The sequence below is a fragment of the Fopius arisanus genome, unplaced genomic scaffold (genome assembly GCF_000806365.1).
Source record: "Fopius arisanus strain USDA-PBARC FA_bdor unplaced genomic scaffold, ASM80636v1 scaffold00039, whole genome shotgun sequence".
In the NCBI taxonomy this organism is placed as follows: domain Eukaryota; kingdom Metazoa; phylum Arthropoda; class Insecta; order Hymenoptera; family Braconidae; genus Fopius; species Fopius arisanus.
This window is the reverse complement of record NW_011887778.1, coordinates 979,663-997,278: the sequence shown is the minus strand read 5'-3', so window position 1 is coordinate 997,278 and position 17,616 is coordinate 979,663. Positions and strand designations below refer to the sequence as shown.

Sequence of the window (17,616 nt, the reverse complement as noted above, 5' to 3'; positions counted from 1 at the left end):
TTATTTTATTATTATTTATTATTATTTATATTTTTTTCAGTGGCTTTCAGTTGAAACAGTTGTGCGCGGTGAAATCCCTCTGTTCTATTCTCTGTTATTTAGTAAATTTTTCCGAGGACGGAAAAGGAAACATTCCCACGATATTCTCCAATAGTACCTGGCAGCACACACAATTTCCACTTGCCAGATTTCTAACTGCCATGTAAGCCGACAGTATGAATATCAGAGCAATTGCGCAAGAAGTAAATCAGTTGGGGCGTGTAAAGTGCAATGGAGAATGGGCTCGTTACGCGTTTGAATATCTGGACTCCGATATATCCCCAACTGTTGGCAGCCTTTCTGGCTATCTGCTGATTTTGTGGGGTAATGGTGACTATTTGAGTCCTTTGTTACAAAGGATTTGTTAGCTCAACTGGCGATTGCTCGGTTCAAGTCAAACCGACTTTAGTGGTTTGTTACCGAAAAGCTCCTGATGTTTACGATTAACACAGAGTAATCCCACCGTCTCCCCAATAAAAAACGATTCCATGAAAAATGGATTTTAATGAGAATTCATTAATTAGCGTAAGTTATTTAACCCACCAGCTTTGGCGATGACATTTCTGGGGATGGAACTCGAGCAGATGATGCACAGGATCCAGAAGACACTCGACCGCGCCTGTAACATCATTGAAAATAATTTAATTAATGATAATTAATTATTGATAAGGGGCTGATGATTGCTAGTTCAGTTTGCAATCCGGGGTGAGTAACTTAGAATTTAATTACGATCAGTGGAGATGTCCTGAAATGGCTCATTAAGGCCTCAATATCTCAATTAGCATGAACAGAATATGATATCATGATCGTGGTAATCCTCACACCTCGATAAATCAATCTTCCGGGATTGAGCCGATGTATGATTCACGAATTTCGGGTAATGCGCTTATGGATTACCCCTCAATGTACTCCGGTTATCTTCTAGTGCCAGTGGAGTGTTATTGCTATGTTACACCCTGAGGATTACTCCGTTAAAAACTGTAATTGACCTGTGACGAATCTCGCAGAACGACAAAAAGATGTAATGACTTCTCAAAAAATGATATCATACATCAATTGCACAGATTATTATTATTTTGTTATAGAACAAATTGACAGAATTTTTTAACATCAACAATTATTGTTCAGGGTTATTCAAGGCCGCATGACCATCCTCTGGAGTAATAATTATCATAATTATTAAAATAATGACACGCAGTTGAGATCACCTGGAAAAAATGCATTTTCACGAGAATGGATATTCCCCTGGGAGAAATGAATCGTTTTAAAAAATAATTTTCAGCTTCAGTGTGGTGAAGTGAAAAATCAGCTCTCGGAGGATCTTCATAAAAGGTAAGATCAATAGCAAATGGCTCCTTTCGTATTATGCTAATGCCGTGTTGGCGCGTTTATACGGTGCGACGGTTGGTACATCGGCTGGTAATATAACGAGACGCGGAGGTTTACAAAGAGGAGTAAAAAATGGGAAAGAGAAAAAAAAAAGACCGTGAAGAAGCCCAAGGTGAATAAAAGTTTCCGGATGAGGGAAAACAATGTTATCAATGCCGCGGAATCTTCGGATGTTGGCAAGAAGTTTTGCCCCAACTCAGCTAAACCCACAGGGTGTTTCTCACCTTCGGATGCGCGTTGTACGCGCCACTCGCGCACTTTCTCATATTAAATTTAAGACCGTGGGGCATTTTGATGATATGCGCAAGACTCGTGAACAAGTCGTTTGACCGTGAAATTTTTTTGTCCCCCTCCCGTCCCTCTGGGCTTTTTAAGTGGTTTTTTTTACTGTTAAAAATTTTGTAGAACCAACAATCTCCTCCATTTTTTATCGAGACCTCGTCTGCATGCCCTCGCGTACCCCCGGAAATTCCTAGATAAAACGATAAGAGACGTAAGTACCAAGTTCACCAAGTTTATGCTCTCAATCTTCAGGAAAATCGCTGGGAAAATATAAGACGGGATTTTTAGTTGCTTTTTTATTGGTATAATGCAGTGGAGGGATTGAGTTCGGGATTTAGGTTTTGGATGGGGCTTTGATAGTTGAGTGATGAAGCGGAAAATCGAGGCTGGAGGTGCTAAATCTGGACTATTCAATTATTTCTTTATCATATTTTCTTGTTTATTAATGAGAAAGGAAGAAATTCGGTATCTGTAATTAAAAAAAAATTTTAAAACCCGTTATTCGTCGGATTTTATGACTTCTTTAATTTTCGAAATCATTTGGAATTTTTGAAGACCCCGAATTCTTCGAGATAATTGAATTTTTAATTAGATGACGAGAAATTTCTTGATTTATGTCTAATGTAGAATGGAATTTATTGTGAAAGGATAATTATCGACAAGTGGAATATCGATAGTGAAGCCGATGGATAAAATCCCTCAATCCATTCATTGAGTCAAACCACTTTTCCACGTATCTGAACAGCGACTTTCTCCGAGAGGATCGCAATGCAATTACTTGCTAATAGAGTCTTGTCACCGATATCCAGAAAAACTCGAGTGCGCGAAAAAAAAAAAACAATTGGCAACATTTTAAATAAATACGTTGCAGCGTAACGGTTTAATAAAATCGTACTCGCTCTTCGACAGTTGATGAATTTATGACTCGGTACCAATTTGTATGGAAAAAACAGCGAAACAGGTGCACACGGCATCCCTCTTTTATTTATAGGGAAGAACTCCACTTTATTGCAAGGTAATATCGTTAATTGATGGTGAATTTTTCTCGCGTGTCAAGCGGGTCGCCATTTTTTCTGATGAATCCATTATTTATCGGTGTCATCTCAGATTGTTCGGACGAGTATTTACAGAATCCATATCCACGCCATAAATTTTCACCGCGATAAACATTTAAAAAATAAATAAATAAATAAATATTTCACATAAATCTACCTTCTTCGAATTGTAATGAATTTTCAAATGATCCCAAATGATGTTTCGTCCGGAAAAATTCATAATCGACTCTCGATTTAATTTTTAACCAGCGACGCGACAGATTCACTGGATCTCCTCCCAGATTCTCTCCCCAGATGCAAATAAAATCCTTGACACGAATGGGTTCGCAAAAAAAAAGCGGTCCAGATTGAAAGAAAGGGGAGAAGTGAGATGGTGTAAGTAAGTCAAGAAGAAAGGCAGTGAGAGATGTTACAGAATGGAGTGGGAGGAATAGGTCGGGTCACGCGAGCTACAGATGAAAGTCTCATGTGCTTCTGGCGTCACGAGGAAACACGTATTGGATCGATTCATTCTTTCTCCTCTCGACCCCTCGGCCACATTTATTCCAAACCTCGTATCGGTTGTTGCTGTAATCCACGGCGTTAAGATTGCCAGCCGTCCCCCCATTTTCCCGTGAGCACAACTCGTTGAAACTGGCCGATAGGATTATACGTGGAATGGTACCGGTACGTGATCGTTAAATGATCATAAGTCTGTGCCCCGTATTCCCCGGGAATCGTTTTTCGTTTACAGCCACGATGACCTAATCCCTGACCCCAACCACGCCTTTCGAGAAATAGATAAAGAATTTCAATTTTCCATTTCACCATTTCATCTATAAAGCGATTTCAACTTTTACCGTTTTTTGTCACCCATTTTGATTGATCCATTGGTTAATCGATTGATATTTATTTTATAGTATGTTGATTAATAAATAATTAAATTTATTAAATTAAATATGTAATAAATATATAATAAAATATTAAATTTATTAAATTAAATGTAAATAATAAAACGCGCATTGAATTGATTGATGAATGGATTTTGTAGTCATTTTCAATTTTTACAGCATCTTTCTGGGAAGATCGTCAAATCTGATGGCTCGGGGGTGCACAAAACAATCGTTAATGCTTCTCTTTTTTAATTTTTATTTCTATTCTTCAAGATCCTCGAGATTAAAATTCCCTGAGAATGATCTTGACACTAGATGTTCGCACGAGCAACGAGTAGGATTAGTCCCCGGACTGCGTGGGTATGAATTTATCGGTCTAAGAGACCTGTACACACCGGTATTTCCTGGCGATTTTCCACTCCAATCCCAGTCGCAATATCTCGTCGGTATCATCCGACAACGCAACTACACTTTCAGAAAAAAAAATTCAATTTAATGGAGTCCCAATTTTCAGGACCGTAACACGTAATGCGATTTGCGGGAAAGAAAATAATGAAATTTTACTCATACGGCGGGAAATATTCAATAAAAATTACGTGTCTTTTTCGTAATTCCTGAACGAAATTTTGATAATATCGAATCTGGAAATAATGCGCGATGTTAGCTGACAGAATCTTCAGGCCCTGTCCTTGGGAAATTTTCTGTGCGTGGGTTGACGCCCATAATCCGGGATATTCTGGGATTATACCCACGTGAATTTGTACGCAAGTACAGAGAAGTTGCGTTTAATTACCACTGGAGAGAGTTTCCTCATCAATTTCTAACGAGTCCCCGAGTTTCATAAATAAAAACGTTTTCCTGTCCAAACCACAACCTCCAAAAAAAATCCACCAAATCTACCAAATTCCATGAAATTTTGCGCGCAAAAAAAAATTAACCCATGAAAAATTTGCAACTTAATTAAATATTCCCGGATCCAACGACATGAATGTCAATTAGTCTCTCCCCAATTTTTCAATTGCACTTTAATTGCAATTAAAAATTCAGAAATCGAAATTATTCTCCAGTTCTTGACTCGAAATAATAAAATATACAGTTTTGTCTTGAGTTTTAGGGGTTTGTCATTCAATTGTTATTAAAAGAGATTAAAAAATGGAAAACGTTGGTAATTCCGTAATGAATGAATACGACATTTGTCGAACAATACGACAGACAGTTGAGATAAAAATGTATTCCCAGGGTTGTCTCACCGGGATCTCCATAAAAAAAATGAAAATAACGGAGACAGACTGTCCCAGGATTCGCATGGGGCCCAAACTGCAACCTATCACAATAGAGAATTACTTCACTTTCTACAATCAGTCTTATTAATCTCGAAAGTATGTCCGCGTCTCGGTGCCCTCCCTCCTCGCGACTCCAGCTGTTATCTAAGTCGGAAGCAAATCACAGCTCTCTCTGTCTTTTATTTAACTCCAAGGCTTTTTTAATTCCTTCCTCTTATAATCCCTGAGATAGTTGCACAGGCGGGGTCTCTTGAGGCACTTGCGAAACGACACTGTGGCACGTCTGGGAAAATTTGAGATAATAGAGGATGCCGGGGCAAAAAGCCACCGGATGTTTGCACTTGTAAATCACTGGAGAAAATGAAAAGAATCACGACGAGAAATTTATTTCGCGCAAATAACTGGACTTGGAGATAATTGATACGGATTTAGTTCACGGGGAGAGATTTATCGGGATGATCTGAGCGTGAATGAAAATCATCTTTCAGTCATTCTCCGTCATTCTCAGTTTTTCCGTTTTTAATTTTTCGAAGGAAAAATATAAAATAGAAATGTCTGGTTTTATTTTCGAGGTTTTAGAAATAATTCGATACCGTCGGTCGTTGCCGAGTGTTACGTCAGGTGTCAACGCCTGACGTTACAAGTGTACAAAATAAATTCAAGAGTTATTGATTGATCCGGTCCCCTTGTAGAAATATTTTCGATATTCTCTTCAGAATTCTCCATTGAGGTCTCGAGAAATAGAAAATCGTGGGCGTATTGAAATAATTTTTTTTTTACATTCCGAAGAATTTTTATTTTTTCAGGTAAATATGTAGCAATGTTTGAGTACAAATAATGCGGGTATGTAACTGTAACATTTTCCCAGTGGATGACACATGTGTCCACCTTATGGGAAATTATGCAATGGTCTTTGTTCGAAAGGCATGATGGTGGCGATTTACCAGTGAAGCCGTTTAAAGTTGTAGCAGCGAGCATGACCATGGCGCCAGACTGTGTCCCACCAGTTGTAAACTACATGGGCTCTTACTAGTTACAAGTCACATACCAATGATGGGGACGAAAAAGTACCTCCGTGTATGTGTGAAATATGCATCAGTTGAAAACCTGCGGATGGTGATACACCTGCATTTCACTTCCGGTTTAACTGCATTTAATGTCCACTCATATGAGCACCGAGTCTATAATTTCATCAAGAGACAACGAGCATTGACTTGAAATCACGAATTAATGGAGAGAGTTATTATTTGCCGGGGGTCCATAATTACTCTTTTGGTTATGGCACCGATAAAAAATGGCGGATTTATCCTGACGTTCGGTAATGATAAAACGTAAAAATTGCAAATTTATTCCATTATTTTATATTTCTGGAGGAAATCGTATAATTTTTTAAATGTTATTAACATTTTTATTAATTAAAAATTATATCATTTAATGGGATTTTTTGAATAATCCTGCAGGTGTCCGATGCAGACAAGATTTCCGCAAAAACCATAAAAACATGGAAAAAATGAATTAGTGGAATGTCTTGTTAAACTATTTTATCCCCCTCGCATGATTGTACAAGTTTTATGTTTAAGAAAAGAGTGGAAGTCACTAGAGATTATTTATTACTCATTATAATGCGGGTATACTTAAGTGCACATACACCCCTTTGGAAAAATTCCCCTTGCACAAGCGCCAATGTGAGTAGAGAGGAATCGGCAGCGTATATTGCGATCGAGATATCGATAAGATCCACGCAGTGTTGTGTGAGAGGCCACCGCCCACGATTTATTGAGTCCGCTGGATTGGACTTGTATCGAATACCCTTCGATTCATTTTTTTCTTCTCCACCGAGACTACAAGAATATGCGCTTGTGGTGAATTTGTTAATGCCAAAGTCTCCTTATTACAGTATAAATTACAAGCGAGAACAATATTTCACGAGTTACAACAGTATAACTGAAATTTTCATTCAATTTTATTTTTTATTTCATTTTTACTTTTTCGGGGGAAAATACAAGTGTTTGTACTCCGAGTGGAAATTCGTGTTTTCATTTTCGAGGTTTTAGGAATTATTCGACACCATCGGTCGTTGTCGAGTGTTACATCAGGTGTTTATACTTGACGTTACAAGTGTACAGAATAAATTCAAGTGTCATTGATTGATCGCGTCCCTGTGTAATTTTTTTTAATACTTTTCAAAATGCTCTAGTGGCTTTTCGAGAATTAGAAAATTTTCGGCGTAGGAAAATTTTAGGGTGATGGGTGAATTTTCGAGGAATATCTCTGAATGTAATGGAGATAGCGAGGGCTTTGTTCAACCTTTTTTGTGGCTCTCGTTCCATTCTGCAAAAGAGGTTTCAAGAAATATTTCGCTATCTCTCGTAGATTCGGAGATTTTAAAGAAAACTCGACTGCGAAACGCTTATCGCTCTGTACGGCTTTGGTAAAGCAATTGAATTCCAGGTTCTCTAGAATTTTCAGGGAATTCCTTGGGAATCGTTTGCCGTCCTGTAAATTGGAAGTCTGTTCGTGAAATTTACGATTTTTTTTTTCGGGTGTGATATTCCGGAATGTTTAACATACACGGATGGAGACGGAAGGGAAAATTGGGTCGTGGTCTCGTTCTCCCATGAATACGAGTTCTCAGACTTTTTCGCGTGACGTAACCGACGGTTTTTCGTTAGTAAAACGAAACTGCACGCATCGAGTGGTTTACTTTCTCGGGTTATAATGCGGGATTTCACCCTAGTATTTCGTTTCACTGGGAAACGGAAAGTGAACAAATACACGGAAACTGACGTTTTCGTTGAACTTGAGATTATGCACTCGGATTTATCAGACTCACAATGAAAATTGTCTGCAAATCCGAACCTTCAGGCATTAATATAAATTATTAGTCATTATCGACAAATGAGTGGAATAAATTGACGGCTGGGCTGGACCCCAGTAGAATTGAAAATTTCTACTCCGATTTATTTCAGAAACTATGGACTTAAAGTGAAAATAGTCAGAATATTTCTTGAAGCCGATTAAATTTCCAACAAAAAAGGTCATTTGAGGTTTTCTCCTAGAACTAATAGTTTTTCAGATTTATTGACTTGAAAAAAAATCGGTATCCGACGAGATAAAAAGTGAGTTTTTATGAAATATTTTGCGAACTAAGGGAGATAAGAAAATGTTTGTTATCACCTTTCTTGTGGCTTTTGGTCAGTTCTACAAAAAAGGTTCCGATGAAAAATTCGCTATCTCGCTTGGATTCCAAGATTTTCGTTGTAAATCGGTCAATCAGGCCATCCCAATTGTTGAAGCAATGAATTACGGGGTTGCATGGAAGTTAGTGATGATTTCTCTCTTAATGACAGTCTGGCTGTATCGATTTGGGTCTCCTGCAGAGAATCTTCGGACAGAATAATGGTCATGAAGACATCAGGCCCCCGGATCCCGTAGAATGCAGTCAGAAGCACTTAGATACCCTCGAGCAACTTCGTCTGGCGGTGAGAGTAGGCTGTGATAATTACTTAAGACTCTGGAGAACCGAGGAAAAAAAGGCGGAAAACTACCGGAGAATCCTCAGGAATAGCACCGTTGCTCCCATTGTGTCAGTAGCGAGGCCGATAGTTTTCAGCAGCAGGAAGTCGGGTTTCAGCGATAAACCAACGGGTCCTGTGACCAACGTACCATTAAATCCCAACGTTCACCCAACGGTCTGCAACTCCTCCCAATCCAAATAAATAAAAAATTCAAATTTTCCACAAAATCTCTGCAAAACACTTGGCATTTTTTTACACCAAAAAAAACTTCATTTTTGAAAAAATTAAAATTTTATGAAAAAAAATTTTGCAAAATTTTTTCAAACAATCCAGTAATTTTTTTTAGTGTTTGCAGTAATCAGAGATGGGATTTATTTGGCCGAACGAATTGATTAGCAATTATCTTAATAATCGGGGGAATTTAACCGCGAGAATTGAAACAAAAAAAAAGTGATACCGTTGACCCACGTGCTGTACCGTTTCACGGGGTTTTGCGTCTTGTAAGAGACTATCATTTCTCGAAACAAACATGTTATTATCGTAGCACGTGCCTTCCATGTCTCTGGCCAACTCAATCCCAAGTGTTGTTCATGCACAAGTGACTAGTCAGACACCGAAACCACTGGTAATGCTCTCACGTACACGATTTCCGTATTCCACGTACAACGCGGGGTAAAAACGTAACATTTTCACATAATTTTTTACGTGCATCGGATCGCAACCATCGGCATTTTTTTCCATCTCATTAACGACTGATATTTTAATCATGCGGGCAAATTAGAGCCCAAATGATGTGATTACGGGGGCTAATTGAGTTCACCATTACGAACAGAGGGTGGGGGAATGGGGAGAATATTTAGTTATAGGGAATTAAGGGGTAAATAGTGGCTTTTAGGGTTTAATGGGGCGGTTTTAATTGCATGTAGAACGAGTAGAATAAATATCGCTGGGAAAATATTGTGGCGAGATGCAGAATTTTTTTAGTCCGCGGAAAATCTAATGCAAAAATTATAAATACAAATATTCCGAGAAAGAAATCGGTGAAATTACAGTATATTACAGTATATTACAGTATATTACATAAAAAAAATTGTAGATCAAGCACAAGATGCCTTAAATAGTGTTAATTGTCAATAAAAAAATTCAATGATAAATCGGCAATTGGGAAATACATTCACCAGTTGAACCCGAGAATTCACTGAAGCCGTCAAATTTATTCTCTCCGATTCTCCCACCGCGGCTTACGTGAATTGTTTCGCAATTTTACCAGAATGTATCCCCGGACGTTTGCGGTATTGAAATTGAATTTATCGAATTATTCCGCGAATTGCGTGCACTGTAATCGGAAGTGCAGATTTATCTGAAATTGTTAATGGATTCATTTAGGAATAAAATATTGAGACACTTGCGATATTATTCTCACGCGATACTATAAGTGGAGATTGGAAATAAAATGATCATTGACTTTGAAGTTTGAGCGCGAGGCCAATGAACGTTGGACGAAGACGGAGGCGTCAGAAAAACTTGACTCCTCTCTTGCCGTAAGGATAATTCAGGATTTAAAAATGGATAAAAAAAACTCGCTGCTTGTTGGAGAGGAAGCGTCTCTTTTGGATTCCTACCTCGGATAACGGATTTACGAGTATAAAAGGGGTTTTACACCCGTTGGGCTGGTGGTAATAACTAGCTCGCGCCCAGGATAAACTGCATCCCCCTGTATCATCAACCCCCCGGGGCGCGGTAATGATGCACCTTGGTGCACTATTTTTTCGCGATTGTTTCTGTAAATAAACGATGGACTGATAAAATTGGCCAGGAAAAAAAGTCACGCGGAACTGTGATACGCTGGATTCCCCCTGGCGATGATTTTTATGACTCCGGAAATGGGGAGACACTGGGGATTTTCTTTTTCACCCCTCAGCTCAGTTTTTTTTTTATGATATTTGGCGTTTGCTCGACGAATTGTGGTATTTTCCGGAGTGAAACGGTCGGAACTTTTTAGGGACTCAGATATCGAAATGTCGGGCGAAATTTTTGGGTAGACAAACAACATTTGAGTCGTGGGTAAACAGAGTCTAATTGCGAGGGAAAAGAGAACGTGGAAATAACGGGGAGTTACGACTTCGAACTGTATTTTTGACCTATTTTCTTTGGCGATTTTTTTTTCATTTTTTATCTTTGAGTGGATTGGGGAGGGACGCTGGCATTTTACAGTTTTCGTTTGAACTCACGTCGCCATCTTCCTGAGAAATTTACTCTGGCGGAGTTATATGGATCTACTCTAAATGCGAGCGGGATATTATTTTTTCAATATTTTTTTCGTCGCGCTATGGAAACCGTGAATTTTTTACTTAATTATTCAGAGAAAAATTGAGTAAAAACCGGGAAGAGTTCTATTAAATTGTATTTTCTCATTTTCTCATTCGAACAGTTTATTACTCGGTATATAGCAAAAGGGGTGATATGAAAACACGTCTTTTCCATTTTTGGAGTTGTTGAATTGCTCGTGGAGATTTTCCAGAGGAGATTCGTAATTAAATTATGGTGTCGTCCATCATCCATAACGAGGATGCGGCTGATTGACGGGATTTCTTGAAGAAAAAGTATTGAGAGAAGTTTTTGAAGGATGTCGGAGACATGGGGTCAAGGTGCGAGCAGACGAGCTGCCTAAAAAAAAAATTGCACATGAATTATGATAAAAAAATTCTGGAAAATTAAAAAAAAAAAATTACGGATGATGATTCTTCGATATATTTTAATCTCAATGAAATGTTAATGAAACATTAATACTGAGGGAAAAATTACAGTAATTATTCCTGAAATTCCAATTAGCGAATCGTGACGTGGGTTTTGAATAATGCAATTGAAACGTCAGCAAATTACAATCAATCGTAATTTCAGAACTAGTACAATTATCAATATTGCATCACCTGAGACAATACCACTTGGACACTAAACAACTCGATAATTCGCATTGCGTTGGCAGACAGGTGTGGATATGTACCCGAGGCTCGAAAATCACAACCCGCACACGTTGATAAAAACCGGTTACCGACTGGTCGTCGGATCTTTTAATAAGTCTTTTAATAATATCTTTCGGCGTAATCGTAAAATTTCTGTTATAAAAGGTGTACAACATAGAGCGCATAAAGCACAAAGTATCCCAATGCCTGAATAAAATGAGAAAAATTAATATTTCCACTAAGAATACCAGAATTCCGATTCGCTTAAATTACGCTAACAATTACGGATCGCTGAATCAGGAAAATCAAGAAAAAAGAATAAAATAAAAATTCAGACAAAAAATATCTCTCCCTGATTTCTCCCTGGATTCTTCATAAATTTATCCAAAGAAATAGAGTCCACACCACAAAAAGTGACGATAAAATCAGTAATAACTCGAGTCTAAAAATTAATTCTAAAATCGGTGTAAAAATCAATTTTCTACTCAACAAAGCGCAGAAAATAGCCCCAGATTCTTCATGAAAATGATTCGATCTGTCGGAAGAAATCCAGCCGTCGGGATAATTATCTTCATGCTCACCAGTAAATATCTCGAGGAAAGACCGTTTGAGAAGCATTTAGGGTGGGATGACGGTAATTTCTCTTCCACTTTGTTCTCCGTGAAAGGTGACGAAGGCAAAGAGAGGGCTATAAAAAGATGTTTGTTAAAAATAGAGGGACATAAAAAGTCAATACACAGTTATTTTTAATGCTCTACCTCTGGAAAGTGCGGTGAAGCATTCAAGCATTTCGTGGCGTCCTCCAACCTTGACATCAACCTCAGAGCTATTCTCCTGTCTCGTATTTTTTCATTATCGTATCATTAAAATCCAGGGATTCGACTGGATTCAGTTCAACGAGACATTATTCAGAGTGAAGTCAGGGTTACAAAGTCAGTGGGACAAGCAATCGTGTCCCAGTGATAGTACCATTTGCTCGGTTAATTCTATACTTCAGGATGATCTATCGCTGGTAAATTGCTGGTGTGCAGTTCAATGTGCCATAGTTCAATTATTATTCTAATCAACGGCCACGCATGAGATAGCGTGATAAAAGTATCGGATATTGCGATATCTTGGAGTGTGTCTACTCGAGAAATTCACCATTTGTATTCTGGTGTCCGTTGGCCATTCAGCGTGACAATGGGATTAACTTGTTTACATGGAAACTGTCATTCGAGAATTGCGCAAACCCCTTGGCAATTCTTCATCATGACAAATTTGAAAATTCACGGATTAATCGATTATGGAATTGCCTAATCGATCACTTGTTGTAGAGAATATAGAATTATTTGGTTGAAGGAAAAATTCAACACTAGCACTCGGAAAAATTACAATCTACAATTATAATTCAAGTTGTTTCTCAATTTTAAGTTATGTTTAAGAATTTTTTTTAATTAATAAATACTGGATGAGTCTTGCGAGATGAAAAATGTGGGGGTGGTATTGCCTGATCGATTCTTATCACTAATTTCACTTTTTGCGAAACACTGAGTTAACATTTTTATTCTGCAAAGGTAATTGAACTTTTAGCACGAAGCAGACTTGCGTCTAGGGTCCGCCTGACTTTCCCCGCATTCCAGGCGATTCCCCTTCGGTATTGCCGAGAATGCGGAGAAAATCGTCAAAATTCACGAGTGGGAAGTGAATTTTTACTAATAGAGGAGGCGCATCGCGTGGAACGTCAATTAATTATTCACGGGAACAGTCCGAGTCCCGCTGAATCGTTTCCGGAAAAATTTTAATGTCTGGGAAAATGCAGTGGCATTTATCAGGGGTATGACCTGAGATGTCCTACGCAATGTGCTAATGAAGCGGAGGCAGTCATGCACTGGATATCAGCTGATGGAGTACCACCTGTCTTGACAATTGAGCAATGACCATCTACTGCCCACGCGTAATCTTCAACTACACGATTAAAAATTATCCAAAATTCCGAGAATAACTGATCCCTAAAAATCCAAAATTCAAAATATTCAATTTCATCACGCGAAAACGGAAAATCAATTTCCGTTACACTTTTCCTTGAAAATTAATTAAAAAAAAAACCGGGAAAATGCAGGGAATGCTTTGATGGAATTTGAAAAAGAGAAATAAATATTGAATATGGAATTATTAAATTGATGACTTATCTCCTTTCAAATCGCGTTTAGCATCATTGCCCTGACAATTTCCAATTTATGAGTCTTGTCTTTTTATTGTGAGACTCCCACTTGTCATGTGCTCCTATAAATACAAAATTTGTAAAATGTTTATGCAATGATGTTTCCCGTGCATGTGTTGCATCAGGAGAAATTCGTATGTCCTGCAATAACATGGAGAACATTCGATCGAGAGTTTATGAGGAGGCATAATACTGCATACCAACCGGCGTTGAATATTATCCGTGTTATCTCGAGTTTTAGAATGAGAATTAGACGGTACAGAAAATAGGACACGTGGTAACATATGCGAGATATGAATTTCCGAGGAGCCGGAGAGAATAGGAAATTTGTCCCCCGACACATGCACCGGCTTTTATTGAATAATTCATTCAATTTCATTTTTAATCTTCAATTCATTTCACGATTGCCCAGTCAAATCGACCCGTCATTAATTTATTCACACCAATATTTACGATTTTCACTGATCCTTCAAATAAATATTATCAATATTTCCAATTTCATTAATATTATTGATATTATTAACTTATTTAGCAATTTCAATTAATTTTTGGAATTTTTCAGAAGTCGATATTTCAATCAGAAATTTTTTGACTGCAGAATTTCGCAGAAAATTTGAATAAAAATATAAAAATTATTTGAATAATTTATAAAATTCATGTGGTGCACTGGTCCTGATTACAGTTGCGATCAGATAACCATAATTACTCACAGGAGTTCATAAAATGCGTAAAATACCCGAGCAATCGTGGCTGTACCTCAACAACATTGTATTAGCGTAATTTTTTTTTAACACCAGTGGCAGTGGCCCGAGGAAAATGTAAATCAGGAGAATGGGTTCCCAAGCTTGGGCTCTCGTTAGCCGCCAAGGAGTCAGGGTGCTTGAGCAAATAAACCCGAGGTAAGAAGGTCTGTAGGCCATTTACTCTTTGTTCAACTTACACGAGTACCCTAACATGTAGTACATCGGCACAAGTTTTCCCAGAGTCCAAGTGTCTTCTTCAAGAGCTCCAAGGAGCCCCAGAGGCGCTCGTAAACGTTCAATTTTAGTGCATCCGACGTTGAGTTTCTTGTGGCCTCTTTCTACGTTTTTTTGGCGGTTTCAACGGCTTCGACTTTTGGCCCATAAATATTTTACAGCCCACTGACTCCAACTTCTTTATGTTTTCCGTGTTCCACGCAATACCACCCTCACAGTTGCGTCAAGTCTTTAACGGTTGTTTTATTTTTTGTCAACACTTGGCTCCTACATTTTCGTTATCGATAAGTTTCCATTTTATTTTCACCCGCGTCCAGAAAATTTTTCATTCACCCCATACCTCGCGAGTGATTGATTAATTTATTTCACTGAATACTTAATTTGAAAAATTGGATTATTCATGGTAAATAATGACTGATATTTTCATGAATATTGAAAATTACCAAAATATTCAAGAAATTGACTGATTCATAATTTAAAAAATCATTAAACCAAATTTTTTTTAATAAATTCAAAGAGAAAATACACATATACAATATTTTTTATAATTAATTTTTTACAAGCTAATCTGCGCGGCGAAAACGGTGACACTTTTCGTTGAGTCAGGATTTTTAAAAAAAGGAATGAGAAATCAGTGATTTTTTTTTTGTTAATGATCTGGTGGATACTACTGGTGGGCGATACTACCGCCGCGATCAAGCGCAAATGGTTGGGCACGACCATTGATATATGCTAAAGGTTTACGAATAAGGCCACTGGGCATCTTTCTCGACGTTAATGAGAAAATAGCATGGATAGGGGCAAACACAGACCGCAAACCCAATCCCCGTGGATACCTCATGATCATTACGAGAAATCGTCGCCAACCCGGAGACTCCGATGGTATTCTCAGCTCCTATTGATTTTATCCTCGCTCTATCGATTGTAAACTCCCATCCAACGATTTTCACTTTATTTATAATGTTCATACATTGAAACCGCCTCTCCGTGGATCTTGCACTGGAAATTTTTACAGAGACCGAGTGTTATTTCCATTGTCGTGGTGGAACTTTCCCATTATTGTCCTGCCAACAATGAAATGTCCATTGCATCCTCATGAAGGTACTTTACGCAATCAGGGGAAAACATTGCCGCAACACCTGACAAAGGGCTTCATAAATATCGACATCGAGGAATTTTCGATGAACATCGATTCATCCGATATTTTTATTGATGTTGCACAATTCTCTTACGAAACACCGGGACATCTCAGGAATTTTTGACGACAGGTCCGTGGGAATTTCACGGGATTTCGTTGTGTCTCGTGGAAATTAATTATTTTTATTTTTTAGTCAGTGATAATTCAGCAATCATTCATTACCATGAGCACTCACGAATTCCGGGGACGGAATTCCATAGCCCATTTAATCTGAAAACTCGAAATACCACTGCAGGTGCCTTTCAAAAAACATTCAACAATGAAAATTCATACATGAGAGGACCCCTTGACTATCAAATATGCACTCGAATCAACAACGCGAGGAAAATTGAAATGGTATGCCTCAAGCTTCTGCACTTTCGCATTTTGCTCACATCCTCAAAGAAGACATCTCGTCAGAAAAGAATTCATAAATTAATTCCATTGAACAAATAATCTTGTACTTGTTCTGAAGATAACGTAAAATTGGTTACCACCAACAAGTCGAATTTAATAAATCAACTCATGAATTTTTTTAATCCTGCGAAAATATATTCATAATCTATTTCCATATTATTATTAATAAACAATGCTAAATATATTCCCACATTTTAATTAATTAATGCAAGAGATTAATTTCTGAGAATATATTTTTCGAGTCTAGATAAAATAGAAAGAAAAAAATTATAAGATTTATGTATGGAGACAATTTTCTACGGAAAAAATCCGATATCATTCCAGAATGTAATTTTTTTCACTCACTCTGCAGCCTTGGGATGCACTACCTAGTGCATAAGTGTTTCGGTATAGAGAGGAAAATTTAAGTGGATCTGGCGATGCACAGAGGACCCGAGTGGCAAAAACTATCTAAAACACAATGCAAATACGAGTAGGCTGCTATCCTTGAGTGGATCCCTCTTGATGATGCCTTTTAGGTATCAAAGGTACCATCACAGCTTCTCTGACACACACACATAATCCCGCACCACAGGTGAAGCGCAAATAACGCCATGAGCAATAAACGCTAATACATCGCAGTCGAGAAACATTTACAACCGCGCAAACACTGGAGTTGCTGTGTCTAGGTTCAGGGGGGGTTAAAAAAATGTCAAAAAAAGGAGTAGGAAATAGAGGGATGATTGGGATGAGCCAAGGGCTCACGTCGATCCTGTTCTAAATGATTTTCCCACTTCCCGTCGACGGCACTGATTTACGGTATAACAGGAACACTGAAGATGAGCATATACCGACTCCAGTGGTGACCTCGATATTTAAAGGATTCTGGAAAATGCGGGTTATCGTTGATGGTTCAAGATTGATATTCATGGAACTCCCAAGGAGTCTTCCAGGTGATGATGCTCCTAATAAATGCGGCAGCAATAAATTGCAGATGCATGCGGAGTGGGAAAAATCGGTAGTGCGTTGAGATGAAAAATGATAGTTACTCTCAATTGAAAAATTAATGGGTAATTTTGGTGAATTGGTGTTGTGGACAAGTTGCTGGGAAAATGCTGAAATATTCTCACGCAATATTGCACCCAGGGTCTCGTTGCACGATCGATCGGATAGATTTGCATTGAATGCTATAAGTTATCGGAGCTTCGGGGATAGACCCCATGCGAAATACTAAAGGGTCGAATGCTGGTTGGTTGATTAATAACGAGGAAGTTGGCTACGTCCAAACTCCCTCAATCCTCTTTTTCCCAGGCCAAAGGGATAGCGATAAATTATACATGGAGGTGGAGAATACCTGGACAAAGACGAAGGATCGTATTTATTCTGTGTTAAACACTGCGATGGCACTTTGTCTCGGGGATTTTTTTTCATCGGTTTTAACCTCGGTATCTGAATTAGCGAG

At 38.2% G+C, this 17,616-nt stretch overlaps 1 protein-coding gene across 1 annotated transcript in view; it reads right to left on the bottom strand.

Moving 5' to 3' along the window:
• Cad99C (cadherin-99C) overlaps positions 1-17,616 on the bottom strand; it is a 66,141-nt gene that overhangs the window by 20,347 nt on the left and 28,178 nt on the right. Inside the window, exon 2 of the mRNA XM_011304865.1 lies at positions 583-658. Within this exon, the coding sequence (XP_011303167.1) occupies positions 583-658 (76 nt within the window). The remainder of the gene's footprint in view (positions 1-582; positions 659-17,616) is intronic.